The sequence below is a fragment of the Cyclopterus lumpus genome, chromosome 12 (assembly GCF_009769545.1).
Source record: "Cyclopterus lumpus isolate fCycLum1 chromosome 12, fCycLum1.pri, whole genome shotgun sequence".
Classification (NCBI taxonomy): Eukaryota; Metazoa; Chordata; class Actinopteri; order Perciformes; family Cyclopteridae; genus Cyclopterus; species Cyclopterus lumpus.
The window spans coordinates 3,167,879-3,191,447 of NC_046977.1; the positions used below are offsets into that span (position 1 = coordinate 3,167,879).

At 44.1% G+C, this 23,569-nt stretch overlaps 1 protein-coding gene across 3 annotated transcripts in view; it reads right to left on the bottom strand.

Annotated features, from left to right (window-relative positions):
• The window catches only part of grk3 (G protein-coupled receptor kinase 3), a 45,537-nt gene extending 22,821 nt beyond the window's left edge, over positions 1-22,716 (bottom strand). The window contains exons 1-3 of one of the 3 annotated variants that reach the window (XM_034546283.1): positions 22,086-22,716; positions 20,544-21,447; positions 10,563-10,639 (exon numbers count right to left, since the gene is read on the bottom strand). In XM_034546283.1, the coding sequence (XP_034402174.1) occupies positions 10,563-10,639; positions 20,544-20,656 (190 nt within the window). In that variant the 5' untranslated portion in view covers positions 20,657-21,447; positions 22,086-22,716. Of the gene's footprint in view, positions 1-10,562; positions 10,640-15,031; positions 15,063-20,543 lie in introns of those variants that run through there. The other 2 variants (XM_034546282.1, XM_034546284.1) reach the window with 2 other exon arrangements.
• Positions 22,717-23,569: the final 853 nt, after the last annotated feature.

A 23,569-nucleotide genomic window follows, 5' to 3' on the forward strand; every position in this document is an offset into this window, starting at 1 on the left:
AGAGTAAAAGAGTACAAAATAAATAATAATATATACACATATATACATATATCTGCTGTGAAATGTGGAGTTCAGCCTAAAGATAATAAATTAAAAACTACTAATGTCTTTTATGTGAACACACCGGAGTGTGTTAAAAGAAGTCTGTAAAACTGAATGAGTGCAGAGACGAGATGATAATGACACTAGATGGGCCCAGTATATTTATTATATTTTAATATATATATATATATATATTATAATATATATTATAGAAATATATACACATATTATAACATAAATATATAAAACAAATGTGTATATATACATATATGTATATATATATATATTATAATTTATATATAATTATATATATTATAACATAAGTACAGTATAAATATATATATACATAACATAAATATATATATATATATATATTTTTATTGAGGTTGTCCTTGTTAGGGTCGTTACAGCAGCTGATTCTGAGCCTCCAGCCTACAACCCCCCCCCCCCCCCCTCCATAATAACAGAAGATGTCACCAGCCATGACTGGCTGAAAATGACCGACTCTCCAAGAAATAAATAAATAAATAAAAATCTCACAACGTGCACTGAAACATTATCTGAGGAGGAAGAGGGAGGGGGGATAAAATCTCATCCACATCGCTTGCATAGATGAGATGGGCTGTTGCCATGGTAATTGCCTCCGTGGCTAGAGGCTGTGTAGAGACAGACACACACACACACACACACACACACACACACACACACACACACACACACACACACACACACACACACACGCGCGATGATGTCGGCTCACGCGGTCAAAACTAAAGACGTCCAGAGGACGGCGCGTTAACGAGCTAACACATTAGCAGCATTAGTATTAGCAGGAATAGACGGCTAACGAGATTCAGCTCACGGGGAGTCGGCCTGGAAGACGACGCCCTGGGTTTAGGGGAGGAGCCATAGAGCGGAAACACAGTTGTGGTAAAGTCACAGTGCAAAAGTACGTGTTCACACTTAATTATTATTAATTAATTTAAAAAGGGGGTCACTCGTCTCGCTGCTCGTTGTTAAAACATTCAAAAGACGATAAAGACGCACAAACAACAGGAAGTACACAAACTGTGTACAAGTACAACGTGAGAGTGGGACGGAGGAATGTCTCAGGGAAGCTGTTAATGTGAAGCAGCTTAGGACCGGTGTGTGTGTGTGTGTGTGTGTGTGTGTGTGTGTGTAAGTGATGGACACACACACACACACACACACACACACACACACACACACCTTTGGGCCCTCTCCTTTATTAACAACAAAGAGAAATGTTCACAGGATTCAAGGACGAGGAGGAAGATGAGGAGGAGGAAGAGGACAACGAGGAGGACAACAAAGAGGACGAGGAGGAAGATGAGGACGAGGAGGACAACAAAGAGGACGAGGAGGAAGATGAGGAGGAGGAAGAGGAACATGAAGAGGAGAAAGAGGACGAGGAGGACAACAAGGAGGACGAGGAGGAAGATGAGGAGGAGGAAGAGGAACATGAAGAGGAGAAAGAGGACGAGGAGGACAACAAGGAGGACGAAGAGGAAGATGAGGAGGAGAAAGAGGACGAGGAGGACAACAAGGAGGACGAAGAGGAAGATGAGGAGGAGGAAGAGGACAACGAGGAGGACAACAAAGAGGACGAGGAGGAAGATGAGGAGGAGAAAGAGGACGAGGAGGACAACAAGGAGGACGAGGAGGAAGATGAGGAGGAGGAAGAGGACAACGAGGAGGACGAGGAGGAGAAAGAGGACGAGGAGGAAGAGGACAACGAGGAGGACAACAAGGACCAAGAGGAAGATGAGGAGGAGAAAGAGGACAACAAGGAGGACGAAGAGGAAGATGAGGAGGAAGAGGACAACGAGGAGGACAACAAAGAGGACGAGGAGGAAGATGAGGAGGAGGAGGAAGAGGACAACGAGGAGGACGAGGAGGAAGAGGACAACGAGGAGGACGAGGAGGAAGATGAGGAGGAGAAAGAGGACGAGGAGGAAGAGGACAACGAGGAGGACAACAAGGAGGACGAAGAGGAAGATGAGGAGGAGAAAGAGGACAACAAGGAGGACGAAGAGGAAGATGAGGAGGAAGAGGACAACGAGGAGGACAACAAAGAGGACGAGCAGGACAACAAGGAGGACGAAGAGGAAGATGAGGAGGAGGAAGAGGACAACGAGGAGGACGAAGAGGAAGATGAGGAGGAGGAAGAGGACAACGAGGAGGACAACAAAGAGGACGAGGAGGAAGATGAGGAGGAGAAAGAGGACAACGAGGAGGAAGATGAGGAGGAGGAAGAGGACAACGAGGAGGACAACAAGGAGGATGATGATGAAGAGGAGGAGCGGGTTTGAAACGTCAGAAGTCCTGAAGACGCGTTGGAGTTAAACAGAATACGAGTGATCTCTTATTTTAATTTAACTGAGAGTCGTTTCCTATTCTTTTAAAATTTATTATTTTGGCCTCGTAGAAGTTCCTGAAGAACCCGGAGAACCTCTTCTCCTACGAGGAGAACTGTCTCAGGAGGAGAACAGTGACAACTCTCTCTTCATGTCACGGAGACGCCGTCAAATAAAAGTCGCTTCATAAACGACGGCTCCGCTTCAGCAACGTGTGGGAGGAGTTTCAGACTTTTAAGGCCCGCCTCCTCCTCCTCCTCCTCCTCCTCCTATCATCCATCCTGCACCTCTCCCCCCTAGGCTTTATCGCTCCTCCAGACGTGTTGCATCATTTCCCCCTCCGCTCCAAATAAAAATAAATTACACACACACACACGCACACAAACACACACACACACTCCTTGTTTGCAGAATGGGCGTCGCTGACAGCCACAGCAGGAGGTGTGATGGAGGAATTGAGGATTAACTTTAATCTGTGAACACTTCAACACGGCCTGGCTAATTCAACAAATGGCCTCGTACCGAGAACACACACACACACACACACACACACACACACACACACACGCACACGCACGCGCACACATTTAAATATCAGAGTGGTTCTGGTTAAACCAATAAATTATTCAGTGGATTGAAACATTCGTTATCACGTCTCCTAAAAACTCCTCCGGCGCCTCCTTTCCTCGCCTCCTTTCCTCGCCGCGCCCCCTTCAGGCTCCCCTCGGCGCGTGTCGCCGCGTCTCCGTTTGGCGTGCGGACGTTAACCGATTCCAGCTGCCGCACTTTAACTAAGAAGATATTAATTGTACATTCAGCTTAAAGTTTTGGTCCCTTTTTTTCATTCTTTTCATCATTAAAGACCAAACTAATCGATCGCAGGCGGATGAATCGAGAATGAAAATAGGAATAATTTCAGTTTCAGTTAAATTCATGGAAGATAAACAATAAAAAAAAAAGACTGAAGCGTGACGTGAGACGGAAATGCGTTGAATTAAACATAAACTGACCTTTACTGTGTGTGTGTGTGTGTGTGTGTGTGTGTGTGTGTGTCAAACAATGTGAAGTATTCTCCTGATTACCGAGTGGGACGGAGGTGAAGCGGTTCGTTTACGTTCAGGATTTCAGAAACACGTTCAAATGCAACGAGAGCTCCTTTAACTCCCGGAGGCCATTTAAATAGTCACTGTAAATGTCATTATCCCAACGGTCCTTGAACGCATCGCGTGCAGACGACGGCTTCCGACAGAAAAAGCAGGTTTAACATTTTTTGGGGGGAAAAAAGGTGATCATGTTTTATTTAAAATTTCTCCGTTTACTTTAAACAGGAATCTGTAAAAAAAAAAAACATTAAATTCTGATAAACTATGACGTCGTGATCGACTCACCTGCGACCGACGGTCACGTGACAACAAATCAGAGAATATATATAATTAACCATTTATGACTTTATCATCTTTCAAGAGAGAGACTGGTCTCGCAATAATAATAAATAAAGTGGTACTTTAATTAAGTATAATTGTGCACGCCACTAAATCTCAGAGGTAAATATTGTACTTTTACTGACATGACGCAGTACTACTCCATACTACCAAGTACTGTAAGAAGTACCCAGAATCAGCAAAGAGCTCCTTCGTGTACTCGTTCTGCAGAATTAATATTTTCACTTTTCATACTTATTGAAGTACGTGTTGCTGGTAAAACTTCTAAAAACTTTATTCACAATAAAAAAGAAAAAATACGAAAAAGCAACTTTCACTAAGTACTTGGAGAGAAAGTCAGTTTATTCATTTTTTTTACGAGTTAACAGGTTAAATTGATCCATGAACTAATTAAAAAGAATTAAACCATGCTATCAACTCATGAAGAGCAACAGGAAACGTGTGAATAAAAGGTGATATTTTGACCTCCAGGACGCCCGGATCAAAGACGCAGGAAGTCCTCGCCGCGGCGCCACGAGACGCGCTCGGCGGCGCCGCCGGGTTTGTTTGAGCAGAAGAAGAAACAAATGAGCGGATGTCTCGTCCTGGAAGCGCCGCGCTCTGTTTGCGAAGGCGGCGCCGGCGAGCGCGCTAAACAAGCAGGCGGCCGCGCTCAAAAAGAAAAAAGGTGAGAAACTTGCACGCCATTGTGGGACGCCCTCGAGACGTTGCGTTCAGGAGCACGGGGAGACCTGTTGAGACGAGACACGCACCCGCCCGCGGTAATATTCAGGATGGTTATGAATGTTGAGCACGCGAGGCGAAACCGTTTGACGCGAGCCGCGATGTTTATTAAAGAAGAAGAAGAAGAAGAAGAAGAAGAAGAAGAAGAAGAAAACCGAGATGAAAGATTTTAACTGCGAAGCCCGAAAAGACGCCCGGACAATTCAAAAAGCATGTTTTCTTTAAGCAATAACCAAAAACTGCGCCTTTTAAAAATCACAGCAAGAAGCTGTAAAAAAACCATTCATTATAGCCAGAGTTTCATCTCTTCCACGGTATTTGAACACATCATGTGTGACACAAACGCTTCCGACAGAAAAAAGTAGACGAAAAGCAGCTTAAAATGTTTGATATTTCACCCAAAACATTTTTATTCTACGTGTCTCGTTTATAATCTCTCCTCAAATGAACCGTTTAGTTTACCAACAGTCACTTTGCCCTTTGTTCACCTGGAAGGAAACATGAGGTACGGGACCAGATGCATGATGGGTAAACAGACCAACAGCAGCGTCTAAAAAAGAAAAAGCTCAATTATTCATTAATTTCAAAATGGAACTGCTGGGAAATCACAGAAAGGGTTGAACTTTGTCTTCAGAGCAGCAACCGGTGAGGGAGCAGAGTCCAAACCACAGGAAGTCTACACTTCATGTGTTGAAGCTGCATTCTCTCTCCTGACCACCAGGGGGCGACTCCTCTGGTTGTATAGAAGTCTATGCTTCATGTGTTAAAGCTGCATTCTCTCTCCTGACCACCAGGGGGCGACTACTCTGGTTGTATAGAAGTCTATGCTTCATGTGTTAAAGCTGCATTCTCTCTCCTGACCACCAGGGGGCGACTCCTCTGGTTGTATAGAAGTCTATGCTTCATGTGTTAAAGCTGCATTCTCTCTCCTGACCACCAGGGGGCGACTACTCTGGTTGTATAGAAGTCTATGCTTCATGTGTTAAAGCTGCATTCTCTCTCCTGACCACCAGGGGGCGACTCCTTTGGTTGTATAGAAGTCTATGCTTCATGTGTTAAAGCTGCATTCTCTCTCCTGACCACCAGGGGGCGACTCCTCTGGTTGTATAGAAGTCTATGCTTCATGTGTTAAAGCTGCATTCTCTGTCCTGACCACCAGGGGGCGACTCCTCTGGTTGTATAGAAGTCTATGCTTCATGTGTTAAAGCTGCATTCTCTCTCCTGACCACCAGGGGGCGACTCCTCTGGTTGTATAGAAGTCTATGCTTCATGTGTTGAAGCTGCATTCTCTCTCCTGACCACCAGGGGGCGACTCCTCTGGTTGTATAGAAGTCTATGCTTCATGTGTTAAAGCTGCATTCTCTGTCCTGACCACCAGGGGGCGACTCCTCTGGTTGTATAGAAGTCTATGCTTCATGTGTTAAAGCTGCATTCTCTCTCCTGACCACCAGGGGGCGACTCCTCTGGTTGTATAGTCGTCTCTAGAAAAGTCCTAATATGGTCACTTCCTGTTCACTAGTTGCAAAAAAAACCAAGATGGCGACGAACAAAACGCTGAACTGGAGGCTTCAGAACGTCACCACTTCTCATACAATAATTATCATATAATACAAAGTGGATGTTTTGCATGTTGAAATAAGAACAGTAGCTTTTTGAAAAGCGACAGGAGGTATTACTCGGTTGGGTTTTCTGTGATATCAAAACCACATGAATCTGTGCAATGGTGAATTAAAAGTCGTGCAGAGACGAGATGATGGGCCCAGTATATTTATCATATATATCCAAAACATTTGGAGGCTAAAACGGCACAATGTTTGGGATACATTTCTATTTTCTAAACACACCAATACAGGATCTATGAGAACGTCTTATATTATTATTATTATTCTAATACGGCGATATCCTGTTTGGATATGTAAAGGGAAAGAACATTTACAATGAATATGTAGGCATGAGATGTGTTCTTAGGTCTGGAGGATTTGATGACGTAATATTTAACTTCACTGGTTGAGTCACACGAGTCTCGCCTTCAACAAATATTGCCTCTGCTGCCATTTTAAAAGTTGCATTTGGTAGTTTTTTTTTTTTTACTGTACATGTTTTTACTCCAATATATTGATCACTTCTTCCCCGTTTGAGATTGTGGTGTCTGAACGGTGCTCTATGGACAAGTTATATTATTGTAATTATTCCTAAAGCGTGGAGTATTTAATGAAGTATTGTGTGGCCGGTCGCTCCATCTCGGGATCAGAGAGGAGAAGGTGTGATTCACGACGGGTGAATAAAGGACAGACGCGAGGAGGACTGGAGGCGTGGACGGTCTGTTGACATACGCACCCTCCGGCCTCCGGGAGAAATGCTGCATTCTGGGAAAAAAAACCAACAGATCTGGGTCTCTGAGGCTCTTTCCAATCCACATTTAAATCTCTCTCTCTCTACCTATTTTATTCCGGCTTTAATCAATTTTTATTCCCCCCAGTCTCTCCGACGAGCAAAATTGCAGCGTTTTTTTTTTTTTTTGGGGGCCGGGGTTCCCATGGCAACCCAGCAGTTGCTAGGCAACGCGCAACTCTCCATCATCCATTCCAGAAGTCTGACAGATGGAGAGGGAGAGAAAGAAAAGGAGGGAGAGATCGAGGAGGAGGAAGAAGAAGTAGTGGAGGGGAAGATGGAGAAAGTAAAGAGGGAGGACGAGGAAGAGGATGAGGGAGGAAGAAAAGAGGGAGAGATGGGGAGAGGGGGAGGAAGAAGAAGAGATGGAGAGAGGACAAGGGCGATGAAGAAGAGATGACTGAAGAATTAAAACAAGAGTGACATTTGTGTCTTTTCTCTACCTGCTAGCTTAGCTTAGCTTAGCTTAAATTAGCTTAGCGTATCAGTGCTTCAGCAGACTAGACAGGAGAGGACAACAATTCCCCTAAATAAACAACAAATACATAACTCATTGATTTCCCGGCCCCTTGGGGCAGCAACGCGACCGTGAATCACAACATTGACATTGCTTCAACTTTTAAATATTGCAATTGTTCTTGAGATGAGCAACATGAGCAACATTAGCAACATTAGCATTCACCAGTCTGTCACCAGGTAGCTGAAGCTAAAAGACAATAAAGAGCAGCGTTCCATGACCGTGTGATAAACTGTGATATGGTGCACGTCGTCCAGCCAATGAGAAATCTCCTTCACGGCCATGAACATGGAGAGGTCTCCTTCATGGTTATACACATGGAGAGGTCTCCTTCATGGCCATACACATGGAGAAGTCTCCTTCATGGAGAAGTTTCCTTCATGACCATACACATGGAGAAGTTTCCTTCATGACCATAACATATGGAGAAGTCTCCTTCATGACCATAAAACATGGAGAAGTCTCCTTCATGACCATAACACATGGTCTCCTTCATGACCATACACATGGAGAAGTCTCCTTCATGACCATAAAACATGGTCTCCTTCATGACCATACACATGGAGAAGTCTCCTTCATGACCATAAAACACAGTCTCCTTCATAACCATAAAACATGGAGAAGTCTCCTTCATGACCATAAAACATGGTCTCATTCATGACCATACACATGGAGAAGTCTCCTTCATGACCATACTCATGCAAAAGTCTCCTTCATGACCATAAAACATGGTCTCCTTTATGACCATACACATGGAGAAGTCTCCTTCATGACCATACTCATGGTCTCCTTTATGACCATAAAACATGGAGAAGTCTCCTTCAAACCCATACGGCGTTCATTGGAAACCAGCAGCAGGACACACAAAGTGGTGATGCCCTCTGAACGCAGTCGTTCTTGTTGGAGAACCACATTCATATAAAAGTACTGAAGGTGAAGCGGTGGCCCGATTCCCTGCTATATTTAGAGCGTACAGAACGTTACATAATGGCCGTCCTGCCTGACCCCGGTTCTGTCCTCTGGGCCCCTGGACTCCACCACGAAGACAGAAGGGGCCCCTGAACGCCTCCACGAGAGGAGATATACACCCGAATACTTGAAAACATTTTATCGTTGCTCTCTGAAGTGAAAGTCTTGTTCCTGATCTCGGTTGCCATGACGCTCAGCGAAGGCTTGTTGAGTTCAAGGACCCCCCAAAAAAATATATAAAAGCCTTTTAGGACTCGATTCAAAACAACTGGATCAAACCGAAAAGAACCAGATACAGTTTATTTATTCATTTGCCAGTTTTGTGGCAGAATCTCTTCTTTTTTGGACTCAAAATTAAAATACGCTGTGAAGTTTTTATGATTTTCAAATCGAGTGCAGCCGGAGTCGGTTGAATGAGCCAGATGTTCTGGAGGCGGCGGTTATTTGTGTTGTTTGTATCAAAAGCAAAAACGCTGAAAAGAGTCGAATGAGCCTCGAGGACGCGTCTCACTTTGGAGCCGCAAATCAAACCAGTGAAATACCCGACGAGTGCTTTAAAACTACATTTACCAATTAAACCAGTACGAACGTCGTAGTGGTTGACAATCGGATCATAAAGCAACACTTTAATAATAAATAAAAGAACCACCAGTGCTGCTTTGTTCATGTTGAGGAAGTTCCAGATATCCCGGGAGCCTGAACGCATCATCCGGAGGGGTGGTGTGAACCCCCCCCCCCCACAAAAAAAATCGCAATAAACAAATAAAAGCCGAAATAATTTCATGATGCAGATTTGTAAAAAGTCTGAACTCATGTTTTAGAAGTTCTGTCACCATGACGACGAGCAGACAACTTTTAAAAACGATTGTTTGTCCGAACGAAGACCGGTTTGACCGATGCTACGCTAGGCTACGCTAGGATAGGCTACGCTAACGAGAATAAGAGAATATTTAAACACGTGTGAACGTTCACTGACGGTGAAATGCTGGTTTTCTAAGACGAGGTCATGAAGCCGGTTGACGGTTGTGTTCTGGGAGGCTAATGGGAGCCGGCTAATGACCAGTAAGAAGGGGGAGGGGCTACGGCTCAAAGGGGTCAACACACAGTCACTGATCCAGGGTCAGCGACCCGAGCGATGCTCGTATTTTATGCTTTTTCTGGGGATATAAAACGATACTTACATTTTGAGACTAAACTAGTTCCAGGACATTTTGCACATTTAAGAAGTGGAAATCTTTGCTTTAAAAAGCGTTTATCTGCAGCGTTACCGTCACACACACACACACACACACACACACACACACACACACACACACACACACACACACACACACACACACACACACACACACACACACACACACACACACACACACACACACACACACACACACACACACACACACACACACACACACACACACACACACACACACACACACAATTAACTCGGTCTCTCGTCCCGGGGGGCCGAGGCCGAGATCGGTAAGTAAAGCGAGCAGAAGCCTGCAAGGCCGCCGTCCCCCGGTGTGTGTGTGTGTGTGTGTGTGTATGTGTGTCTGAACACAACATATTTAAACATATATATATATATATATATATATATGGCATGTGAATAACGGTTGCAGAATGTTTTACGGCATTAAAAAAAGAAAGTGTGGTATTTATTTATTTTATTATTGGTCATAATAAAAAAATAAGTGTCCCATATCTTTAAAATACATTGATTTGTAATGTACATATAAAAAATATTTTAAAAAGCACTGAAAATATGTATGAAACTATTCATCCTCAGGGGATCATGAACCCAATCATACGGCGAGATATGTCACTAAAGACAACGGTTAAGTTAAAGGATCATCAGCCGGGTTCATCCTCAGGGGAGCACGAACCAAATGACATCCAACAGCTCGTGAGACAATACACAACACATCACACATTTCCACCTCACGGTGGCGCTAGAGGGAGAGTTAGAGGATCATGACAGTCGGCAGGGTTCATCCTCTGAGGATCATGAACGCATGAACTAAATGACATGTTGATGCATTCAAAAAAAAGGAAGAAGAAGAAGAAGAAGAAGAAGAAGAAACGTCCACTCACCAATTTTCTGGTTGAAGATTTTGTCAAACGTCAGTTCGTCTCTCTCCTCCAGATACTTCTGCATCACGCTGCGGATGCTGTGAACAGAGTGGAAGTGGATTAATACACACACACATATAAAACACACACACACACACACACACACACACATATAAAACACACACACACACACACACACACACACACACATATAAAACACACATATATATAAATATATATAAAACACACACACACACACACACACACGTATATAAAACACACACACACACACACACATATATATAAATATATATAAAACACACACACACACACATATATAGATATATATAAAACACACACATATATATATAAATATATATAAAACACACACACACACACATATATAAATATATATAAAATACACACACACATATATACATATATATAAATAAATATCATTAGCAGCTCCCTACAGTGAGCTAATATCACGTCAGCCCTCCTCCTCCTGTGTGATCCCGACCTCGGTTTGGGACTCTCCCTGCCCCCTCTCCCCCCCCCCCCCCCCAGGAGCGGGTGTTAACGAGGACGAGAGACTGGGAGAATGAATCAATTAGCAGCCCCTCCACGGGGCCCATTAACACTCCACCAGCACCCTGAGCCCCCCCCCAGAGAGACGAGGCCCGGCTTCACCTACCAAACACCTCGCCGGCGGTGCAGTGAGCATGTGCGAAGGGCTCCTTGAGACGAGGTCATCGCTCCCCAGTGTTGACGTTTGGTTCAGAGGGAACGTACCGCGACTACGTTTACATGCACGCCAACACTGTAGTAGTATTATTATTATAATTATTAAATGAATGTGATTCTGTTGTTGTGTAAAGCCCCATGAAGAAAAACCTGAAGAACACGGTTGACATGAAGCGTCAAATTCAGCGATTTAGCCGTCGCCATCTTGTTTTTTTGTGTTTTTTTTTTTTTTAAACCAGTGAACAGGAAGTGATCATATCTGAGGAGGAGTGACGAAAAGACGCTGTATTCGACCCGTCAATCACCATGTAGCCCCGCCCTAAAGCCTCCCCTGTTTTATAGTCTGTGAATGCAGCTTTAACACATGAAGCATAGACTTCTATACAACCAGAGGAGTCGCCCCCTGGTGGTCAGGGGAGAGAATGCAGCTTTAACACATGAAGCATAGACTTCTATACAACCAGAGGAGTCGCCCCCTGGTGGTCAGGGGAGAGAATGCAGCTTTAACACATGAAGCATAGACTTCTATACAACCAGAGGAGTCGCCCCCTGGTGGTCAGTGGAGAGAATGCAGCTTTAACACATGAAGCATAGACTTCTATACAACCAGAGGAGTCGCCCCCTGGTGGTCAGGAGAGAGAATGCAGCTTTAACACATGAAGCATAGACTTCTATACAACCAGAGGAGTCGCCCCCTGGTGGTCAGGAGAGAGAATGCAGCTTTAACACATGAAGCATAGACTTCTATACAACCAGAGGAGTCGCCCCCTGGTGGTCAGGAGAGAGAATGCAGCTTCAACACATGAAGCATAGACTTCTATACAACCAGAGGAGTCGCCCCCTGGTGGTCAGTAGAGAGAATGCAGCTTTAACACATGAAGCATAGACTTCTATACAACCAGAGGAGTTGCCCCCTGGTGGTCAGGAGAGAGAATGCAGCTTTAACACATGAAGCATAGACTACTATACAACCAGAGGAGTCGCCCCCTGGTGGTCAGTAGAGAGAATGCAGCTTTAACACATGAAGCATAGACTTCTATACAACCAGAGGAGTCGCCCCCTGGTGGTCAGGAGAGAGAATGCAGCTTTAACACATGAAGCATAGACTTCTATACAACCAGAGGAGTCGCCCCCTGGTGGTCAGGAGAGAGAATGCAGCTTCAACACATGAAGTGTGGGCTTCACTCTTCAGAGGGAGCAGCGTGACTGCAGTTGGAAAAAGAGGGAAGTTGAAGTTATTTAAAGGACGTAGGATGAGCGTCATGGGGGCGTTCACTATAAACGTCTGCATGTCTACGGGAATATTCCTCCTCATCATTCATGTAAACAGTTTAGTGGGAGTATTGTCTTTCTCAATATTTTGGGCCTCAGTAGATTTGAAGCATCATTATACATCATAGTAATTTAATATACTACTTCTACTCCCTGCAGTATACATATCTTATCTATTAATTAATGTTCCTTTACATTTGACAGTGTATCACGACTGTGCTGTACAACCTGTATTTTACAACATGTAACTAATATATATATATATATATATATATATATATATATATATATATATATATATATATATATATATATATATATATATAGATAGATATAGTTTAGTAGTGTTGTTGGGGTGAGACGGAGACTTGAAGCTAAACTGACCCAAAGGCTGGAATTTGTTTTGTAGATGTAATAAAGAATAAAGCGTGATTTGACATACTAAACAGCCGCGTTCGTCACAAATAGCTCATTAAAACGTGGCATTTATATTAATATTTATGTTTCTGTTTTCAGGAGGGGAAATGAAAAACAATTAAAAAAAGGGTGCGAGTGCTCGACTCACAGAAACAAACAAAACATTTTTAAAAAAAACTACAAACTGGGATTAAAGAATCCTGCCCAGCAGTCCCAGTTCGTACTGTGCAGGCAGACGTTCAGCGACAGGAACAAGAAGCTAGGAAGTGCTCACTTCCTCTTTCAGGAGGTCCGTGTGCAGCGCCGCTGAATCATGAGCATCTGACCGAGATGATAAATAATAATAATTAATAACCTCTTCCGGGCGCCGGACGGAGAACGTTTACGTTAAAAGTAAAAGTCGGATTCCAGGGTCGGCGAGGTCGGTCGAAGACCCCACGGGTTTATTTTACAGCATAAAAGTGTGTTCGGGAGGGGGGGGGGGGGGGGGGGGGGACATTTTAACACGTCTTTCTAAAAATAAAAATAACAGCGGTTACGCTCAAGAAAACCTCCGTTAGCTTAAGCTTCACACGTCGGGCGGCGGCTCACGGGAGCAGACGACCTCACGCCGCCACGGCGAGGGCGACTAGAGCAACCCGCCGGCGCCCAGAGATGAATAAGACAGTGTGTGTGTGTGTGTGTGTGTGTGTGTGTGTGTGTGTGTGTGTGTGTGTGTGTGTGTGTGGGGGGGGGGGGGGGGGGGGGTCTGATCTGCCAGACCACATGGCGAGGGGGACTGGCTCGCATCGGGTTCAGGTCTCAGCGAGGCGTGGACACAAATGATCCAACGAAGGATTTCTCCATAGTCGTCTTCCTGCCCCTCAAGATTACTAGATTACACCTGAACGCATCATGAGAAGGTTATCATTTACCTCAAGGTAGCACTCATGTTCACTGAGCAGAGCCTGAACGCATCATCGAGTAACTGAAGTGAAAGCTGGTTCTCCGTTAGCGGTGCTGCTAACATTACTAGCTAACGTTACCATCTCTCCTACTGTTGGTCTAAACATTGATTGGTTGTTTACAAAGTCACATGACCAGAGAAACATCGCGACGTCCCGATCACATGATCTACTGGATGAGAACTTTATTTACAGCTACGTCGTTAGCGGTAGCCGGTGTGGCTCGTGGTTCCCCCTCTAGGGGGCGCTGCAGAGACACTCTGGTGACCGTGTGTTGAGGTCAGGAAACACAAAAGACATCAAGCGTCCGAAACGCGGCCGTACGTTCACGGCACGGTCGGATGCAGACGAGGTGGCCCACAATGCACTGCTCCTTCCTTTTGGCGGTGGTTACGTAACTCCGCCTCCCGTTACATCTGCTTCAGCGGGGACCAGCTGTTACCTCCGCGACTAAAACGAGCACCATCACAACACCAGTCTCCTCCCAGGTGACCCGGTTTGAGAAGAGAAAAAAATTAATAAAAAAACTCCCAGAAGCCACTGCAGCGGCCTGATGGCTGGAGGCGCTTTCAGGGTCCTCTGACCTTATACTCGTCTTTGATGTATTTTATATACACAGCGCTTTGTTGTGTTTACTACATCGCCTACATACATATTTATATATAAATACAGGGATTTCGGACTGTAGAACGTGTACAATTTTACGGTTCTTGTACTTATATATTATCGTTATACACAACGACATATTAGAGGGAAATATTGTAAATTTTATTTGACAGCTTTAGTCTGATTAAAGATTTATTTATTTATATATATATATATATATATATATATATATATATATACATACATACACACACACACACACTATAAAGCAACAGTTAGTGTAAAGGTGGTGCTTTCATGACCTCCACCACATTGTGTTGTATTTAAAGAGACATTGACAGGAAGTCGGCGTCATTTGCCGATGACACGCGATCTTATATTCATCATCAGTGTTAATGAAGCGTAATAATAATAATAATAATAATGATCTCAGAGCTTTGGGAATTAACCTCTTAATATCTATTTTGCATTCATCTCTCTCTGTGACAATAATAAAACTAAACAAACCTGAAACACTTCCAATCGTCTCATTTCAGCTTCGACACGCAAAACTAGTCGAAACCGGTTTTTCCGGCTGCCGCTCGGCGCCTGAATGCAACGACTGTCAGGTTTTAGGGTTGTGAAAGACGAAGCGAGTTTGAGCCGCTGTCACTTCCAACCAGCTCACTGAGGGACTCTATAAATAGATATATGTTAAAAAGAAGAAAAAATAATAATAATATATAGATTTATTTAATTATAATTAAATAAATCTATATAATTAAATTAAATAATTAAAAAAATATAAATACAAATATTTAATATTAAATAATTAAAAAAATATAAATACAAATATTTAATATTACATATTTAAAAAAGAGGGACTCCAAAGCATAAATGCAAAGACAAAAGGTTTGAAGTAAAGAGCGATTGTTGAACAATAGAAGTGAAGAAGCTTCTTTATACAAAAGAAACAAACTAAATGTGAAGAATCAAAAAGACGAGTTTAACCGACTAAATGCCAAGAAACTAACTTAAAATGACTACTTTAGTACCTTCGTACAATTAAGAGTATAATATAGAGAATACATTTTATAAAATAGAGAATATAGAGTATAATGCATAGAATAATATTCAGTATAATAGAGTATAATATATAGTACTTCATATGACAAAATAACTGAAACGCCGTTGGATGAACTGAGTCAGAGAAACAATTAACTGTTGTTTAAACATTGACTTCCTAAAAATAAAAATATAAATAATTTAAAAAATGTAAATCGCTGGAAGTTCTGGAAAAACAGACAAAAAAAAGTTAGAAAAAATACTGCCGACTCAGCTGAAAAACAGACCACTTCTTAAAAACTGTGTAAAAGTACGAGAAACTCCACCAGAGACACGAAATGTTTACGAGAGCCAACGTTCACCTCAGTCTGTGTTCAATTACAAATCATGACAACAACAACAACAACACCAGAGCAGCTCTCTATTTATGTTCTTTATTCCTTCACCGACGGAAATAAAACTTCTGACATGAAAATGATATCAGATGTCATGCAAGTTGATTAAAATCCAGAATAAATTACAAGGCTCTCTTTTTACTGAGCTGCACGCGCTCAGTAGCGGCTCAAGACGCGTGTGGGGTGTTCGAGTGTTTTGGGGTATTTTGGGAGTTTTTGGAGTATTTATGGAGTGTTTTGGGGGTATTTTATAAAAGATTCTTTTATTGTCATTGTTGTTATACAACGACAGTTAGTTTGATGGCCCACAGCCAGCCAGTAGCAGCAAACAACAGAGATAAACAAGATAAAAATACTGTTTATTTGAGTGTTTTGGGGTTATTTTGGGGGTATTATTTGAGTGTTTTGGGGTTATTTTGGGGGTGTTTTCAGGTGAAAAGCACAAGAGATGCTTCTCTGCTTCACAGCCTGTTGTGACCTGTTGCCTTCTGGGTAAAGTGTGTTCCTAAAGCTTGAAACTCTTTATTCTCTGTAGTGAGCGACATTATGTCACAACAGCTGCTATAATGCATTTAGCACGCCCCCCCCCTCCCGACGACGTTCGCACCGAACCTCGACTCCTAAAGCGAGTCGTGACTTCTGTGAAGCCCGGTCGTCCGATCCCCTCCCTCCCTCGTCTCAAACCGCCTCCAGTGTCTCCGTCAAAGTCTCACCTCCCCGCCAGAGGACACGGCCTCGGCCCAGCCGGGAATGTGGCAGTGCCACGCCACCTCCGGAGAGCGCCGACGTGCACGACGTGCACGACGTGCACGACGTGCACGACGTGCGCGGAATCGGCAGAATCTTTAAAAGGAGATCTGGTTCCACGGGTTCTTCTGCGACACCACGTTTCCGTCCGGTGAGATCGGGACTCGTTATCGGAACTCGTTATCGGGACTCGTTATCGGGACTCGTTATCGGAACTCGTTATCGGGGACTCGTTATCGGGACTCGTTATCGGGACTCGTTATCGGGACTCGTTATCGGGGACTCGTTATCGGGACTCGTTATCGGGGATTCGTTATCGGGGACTCGTTATCGGGACTCGTTATCGGGGACTCGTTATCGGGACTCGTTGTCGGGACTCGTTGTCGGGACTCGTTATCGGGACTCGTTGTCGGGACTCGTTGTCGGGACTCGTTGTCGGGGGCTCGTTGTCGGGGGCACGTTGTCGGGGACTCGTTGTCGGGGACTCGTTATCGAGGACTCGTTGTCGGGGGCTCGTCGTCGGGGACTCGTTATCGGGACTCGTTATCGGGACTCGTTGTCGGGGGCTCGTTGTCGGGGACTCGTTGTCGGGACTCGTTGTCGGGGGCACGTTGTCGGGGACTCGTTATCGGGACTCGTTATCGGGGACTCGTTGTCGGGGGCTCGTTGTCGGGGACTCGTTGTCGGGGGCTCGTCATCGGGGACTCGTTATCGGGACTCGTTATCGGGACTCGTTGTCGGGGGCTCGTTGTCGGGGACTCGTTGTCGGGACTCGTTGTCGGGGGTCGTTGTCGGGGCTCGTTATCGGGGGTCGTTGTCGGGGCGACGGCGAGCGCAGAGATCTCGTTTTAAGTGGATTTCCACGAGTCCATTAGCCGGATGCTTTTATCTCTGCAGCTCTCGTGGAGTGGTGGGCACTAAACATCAGGGTTCATATACAACATAAAGCCTCTTAATAAACCACATAATTCACCAACGGGGAGTCTGGTTTGTTGCTATAGCAACACCTCTTCAGGACGCATTAACCCAGCGACCCTCAAACCCACCAGCAGGTTTTCTTTAAACAAAAATCACCAAAACGACAGCGTTTAACGGCCGTCAGCTGTAGGCAGTCATTATGGTCCGGTATTCATCTCTCCCGACGGTCCGTGAACACATCGTGTGCGACTGGTGGTTATTGATCCTGATCCGTTCTTTACTCTCAGATTAAAAACATTAAATTCCAACAGTCATAATAATAACAACAACAACATGAAGAGAAACTGACTGAACTTCAGGGCGGAGAAGAGAAGAGTTAAATATATATTTAAAACAAGGCGCCTACATTTATTTCCTACATTGGTCAAACTTGTGGACTCTTTAAAAGATGTTGGATATTTAGATTATATTGTTTAAAATGTTCATAAAAGAAATTAGCTGAGGTGTAAGGCTAGACCATGTCCTGGGTGTACGGCTAGACCATGTCCTGGGTGTACGGCTAGACCATGTCCTGGGTGTGAGGTTAGACCATGTCCTGGGTGTACGGCTAGACCATGTCCTGGATGTAGACCGGACCCGATCTGTTCGCAGCACGGTACCCAAGTACCAATGTTTTGAAGCAGATGCTGCAGCCACCGGTAACCAGTGAAGGAGCTGAGGATTGTGGGTAAATTTAGGAGGTTACCTGGACCAGAGCCTGGACCAGAGCCTGGACCAGAACCTGGACCAGAGCCTGTGTGAGAAGGGGTCGTATTCTCCTGAGCATGAACCTGCAGGAGCGTGTTGTTGCGGTGATGTTGGCAGTCGAGGGAGAGTCGACGGTTTCATATTACAGGAGGAAGAAAGATCCCACGGAACTGCTCTGGGATCAGCGGGTTAAGCTCTTATTTGTGTGAGCGGCTCTGCATCAGGTGACCTCAAGATTAAGTCCCCGGCGCCGGTGTTCTCTCAACCTGGATTCTTAACGAGGAGCGGCGGACTCAATTAGCGGCGCCACAACGTGACGGGATCAATACCCGCTAACGAGCCCGTCAGACGTCAGCTCGCCTCCTTCAGAAGCTTTTAGGACTAATGCCGTCTGTTTAACCATCGATCGATCGGTTATTCATCGTTCCCACAGCAGACGATCAATGACGACATGTAGTCCCGTGAAGACGCTCACGTTGCTACTGACGATTAATATTACACTATTATTATTATTACGTTTACGCGACAGCTGCTAGAACGTTGGTATAAAAGTATTTTCAGACTTCGCAGTCCAATTTACCCTTTGATAGGCCCCGCCCCCTGCTGCTGTTACCACAGTGTAAATAAACAAACAAACAGCGCTACGTTTCCATTTAACGCTACGCTACGATTGGCCAGACTGCTTTTGAGGGGCGGAGCTTAGCAAAAAAAGAGTCAGTTCTGACCTCCCGTACTGTATTTTTGAACCTAATGTAGATTTGTTGGGTTTATCCCACTTTAAATGTAAAATACTAAAAAAAAAAAATTTTAAAGGCTCAATATTTACACAACAGTAAAAGACAAATGCTGTCAATCACTGAGGGTTAAAAATGTAAATATTCATGACGGCCACAGCAAGCAATAAAAATAAAAATAAACACCCTTTTTGCAGCATATTATATCTGCAAGAATACGACCGACTCTGATCATATTTACTGCAGACTATTTATTTTAACTGCGAGCGACTGAAAGCGTTCGTCTCGAAAAGGAAGCGGCACGCTTCTGAAAGTTGACCCGAACTGACAAAGTGAAACCAAGAAGCTGCCGGCAGGAAGGAAAATATATATATATATATATATATATATATATATATATATATATATAGAAGATAAGTCGCAAATGGTGAGCGAATAAACTCCTGGTGTGAAAATACGTAGTGATTAATAATACACTTATGGGTTATTAAATTATTGTTTCTGGTATCGACAATATGTGTATATATATATATATATATATATATATATATATATATATATATATACTGTTTTTATTCCTAAACTAAAATCAAGAAGGCAGAACATTTCAGCTTTTTATCATCGATTAAATTATCATTCTAAACTCTGACTTATCAGCAATTAGCACATTAAATATTTTTATATATAATATTTTTTTATTTATTATATATATATATATATATATATAAAATAATAAAAATATGTATATATATAATAAATATATATATATTGAAATATATTTTGAATACGTAAAAAATAATTTTACATAATTTAATATATATATATATATATATATATTTATTTTTTGTATATGAAAAATGTAACCGCATCCTCTTCAATCAAGCTGCCTTTTTTATTATTTATAAATAAATAAATAAAAAGCTGGTGAGAAGAGACACAACCAAGACAAGCTGCGTAGCTGCAGGGACAAAAGGGTGTGCACGTCTCTCAGCTTGGATGTGCACATACTGATAGTGTGCAGCAAAGGGGGATGGGGGCTCTGCACCCCCCCCACCCGGAAATGTAAATGATGGGGGGGTATTGATTAGGGGGGGGGGGGGGGGTGTGCTGATCAGGAAGCTACAGTTATAATGTTATAATGCATCTGCGAGTTTAAAAAGGCGTGGAAGATGAAGTCCAGCTTTGTTGTTGTTTTTTAGTGATACTCATGAAGCTGCATGTTGGTTTGTGTTTGCACAATCTAACAACAACAACAACAACAACAACAGAAAAGGCGTCCTATTGTAGCGAGAGGAAGCACGCCTCCATCTCCCTACATGGCTGCACGAGCGTACACACACACACACACACACACACACACACACACACACACACACACACACACACACACAGCGGAGCGCCGCGCGCCCCGAGGCCGGCCCAGAGGTGCCTTACCTGGGCTCCGGCAGGATGATCTTCTTGCTCGCCCGGGCCGCCGGAGTGGACTTGCTCTTCTCCATCGCCATCAGATAGCTGACATCGGCGAGCACCGCTTCCAGGTCCGCCATCTTTCGACCCTGGGACGAGCCAATCGATAATAAAAAACAACCAGAGGGATGTGTGTGTTGTGTTGTTGTTGTTGTTTTTTGTAGGGAATTAAAAATAACAACAATGTCCTCCTCTGCTAGATATGAGCAGCATGAACTGAGGAGGGGGGGGGGGGGGGGTCCCTCACTTCGCCCTCAGACTACCATCATTGTGACACACCAACAACAAAAAATAATTAATAATAAAAAAATGTTAAAAAGGGTAATTCAAGGGGGGGGGGGGACATAAAAAGAAGTAAATCAGGATCTCCGGCCTTGTAATCCCATTTTATAGGAGAAGAAATTTGAAAACAAAAAATAATAATAATACAAAATGCAGGTTGCTTTGGAGGGCGAACAAATAAAAATAATGCAAAAGCAAAGATTCCTTTTGCTTGAATTGTTCGTGTCTGTCTCTCGCGGAGAAGCTGGATGCACCAGGGAGACAGCTGTCAAAGTCCTGCAGGTCTGTGGGGGGGTCCTTCCTGGTTCCTCGTGATGGAAATGTGGCCCCCAAAAAAACACCACTGGTGTGCAGCATGTGCAGCAGGTCTTTGAAAGAGGAGACGCGGATCCTTGTGGCTCCTGGTGGATCCTTGTGGATCCTGCTGGATTCTGGTGGATCCTTGTGGCTCCTGGAAACCCGGTAATGAAACAGGGACACGTGCGGCTCTCAGCCGGGAATAAAAGGAGGCGGCGACAGGTCAATCTGCGGATAATCGAGGTGTGACTTCTTCCTCCTCCTCAACGGCTCAGCTGCAGCAGCAGCAGTTCTAATAATAATAATAATAATTTGAATTATTATAATGTGCAGGTTACATTATGTTTCCGTCGCTGCTTCCGGTTTAAATTCCTTTAAATAAATCACACAATAATAAATACACTTTTAAAAATAAAAAAAACACCCTTAAAAAGACGTCATTAATCAACTTAAGAGGTTTAGATGAAGCTAATTGATTTCTCACGAGGCAGATCCTTGTTTTAGCCTCGAGGGGGGTGGGGGCGAGAGGGGGGGGGGATCGATATATTTTTGGGTCCGCCTGCTAGTTAGCAGCCAAGCTAGCTAGCCAGTTAGGCTAACTCCCTAAAAAATAAAGAGGTGATTAATCGATAAATACATCGAGTTCGTTTTATTTAACGGCGGCCGATGTGTGTTGAATGACGTCCCGGTGACCGGCGGCCACGAGGTGCCGCGAGCAGGAGGACTTTAACGGCTCCTCGGGCTCGATTTCGTGTTTTCGTTAACGAGCTAACGGAGTCCGCTTCGTTTATTTGGGGAAGTATTTTTTTCAACCCTCCCCAACCCCCCGAAAACGTGCAAAAGAGAGGAATACAAAATAAAATTTAAAAAAGGGTTAAAAAACAAAGAGAAACTCGCAGAAGATAATCCATCGTTTGCTGGGTGAGTTACCCCAATTGTAAAAGGGGAGGGGGTCCCTCCTCGCCTGCAGACCCAGCAGAGAGCGACTGACTGCGGGTTGGTGGTGACGCTGATGTCGGAGGAGGAGGTGGGGGAAGGAAGAGGGGTGGTGGTGGGGGGAGAGTTATCTTGTTAAAACTTCTCCTCTCTGGCGTGAAATCCTATTTAAATAACAAGGCAACACATTTATGGTGTTTTTAAAAAATAAAATAAAAACACCACGCTCCTCCTCCTCCTCCTCCTCCTCCGGGACGTCGACGCTCAGCGAATGAAGGAGAGAAAAAGACAAAAAACGAAAGAAAAAAAAACGAGGGACGAGACGACCGAGCGACTCCTGGCTGCCCGGCTATCCGCGCTGGAGAGCACTCTCTCCGGCTAAAGCAGCTGTGCGTCCCGCTGCCTCCCTGGAGCGTCTTGCCAGCCCGAACGCAGGAGTCCGCTCCTCTTCCGGTTAAGCTGTCCGTTTTCCAGCTCCAATGTGGCGCATGTTTTCCCAGTTGAAGTCCCTCTACTTTGGTGTATTTTTATGTGTGTGTATATATTTATATATATATATATTATAAATATATATATGTGTGCTAGCACAGCGGCACTGCTTGCTTTGTGGGTCCAACTTCCTCCCACTGCGGCGGGCGAGAGGCTCGTAAAACCCGGAGCGGGCTCGTTGTTGGAGCCGGACTCTCCCCGCGTTGATTGAGGCGAGAAGGGGCTTTTTCACATTTTGTTTTATTAATACACCAGTTATAAAAACTGTTATGTCTTTGACTCAGAAAGGAAAGCATGCATATTTAACTATTTATAAACCAGCGATGATTTACGACCCTTTTTGCATCCGGCTGGGCCTACAAGACGAAAGTGAACTTCTCACTTGTCGCGTGATCTCCTCTTTCACGTCGTTATGAATTAAGTGGTTTTATTTTGCTTTCTTCCACATGTAATCTGCCTGTGCGCCCACGGATCCCCCTTGATAACCACCGACCGCTCAGTGGAGTCGTTTGCCCCCAGTGGGCTCCGGGGGTGTTTGTGTGGGAGCGTGGTGCCGCTTCCTGGCCGGTAAAGGTACTGCTCCTCGTGCACCCGGTACCGGCTGCAGCGGGCCTGCACACCGGGGGAGCGTCAGCAGGAAGTGACCCCTGGAGGAGGCAGCATGCCACACATTCAGATCCTTTACTGACATTATTCATCTGCAGCTTTCTCCATAACTAATCAATCGGATGTTTGAACCTGTGTACTAGCAGCTAAAAGTACTTTATTTTGTAGCAAAAGTGCACTTCTTTGTGTTAAATCTATAATAACGTGTCAATAAATGAGCATAATGTTTAGTTTTTAAAATCACACTATGTCAGATTGCAACATTTCACTCTAAAATGTACTGAATTAGAATAATAGGAAATGAAAATGGTCATGTACAAGTACCTTGAAAGTGCACTTTGGTACAGTACTAATACATATGTTAAGTATTATAATACATATGT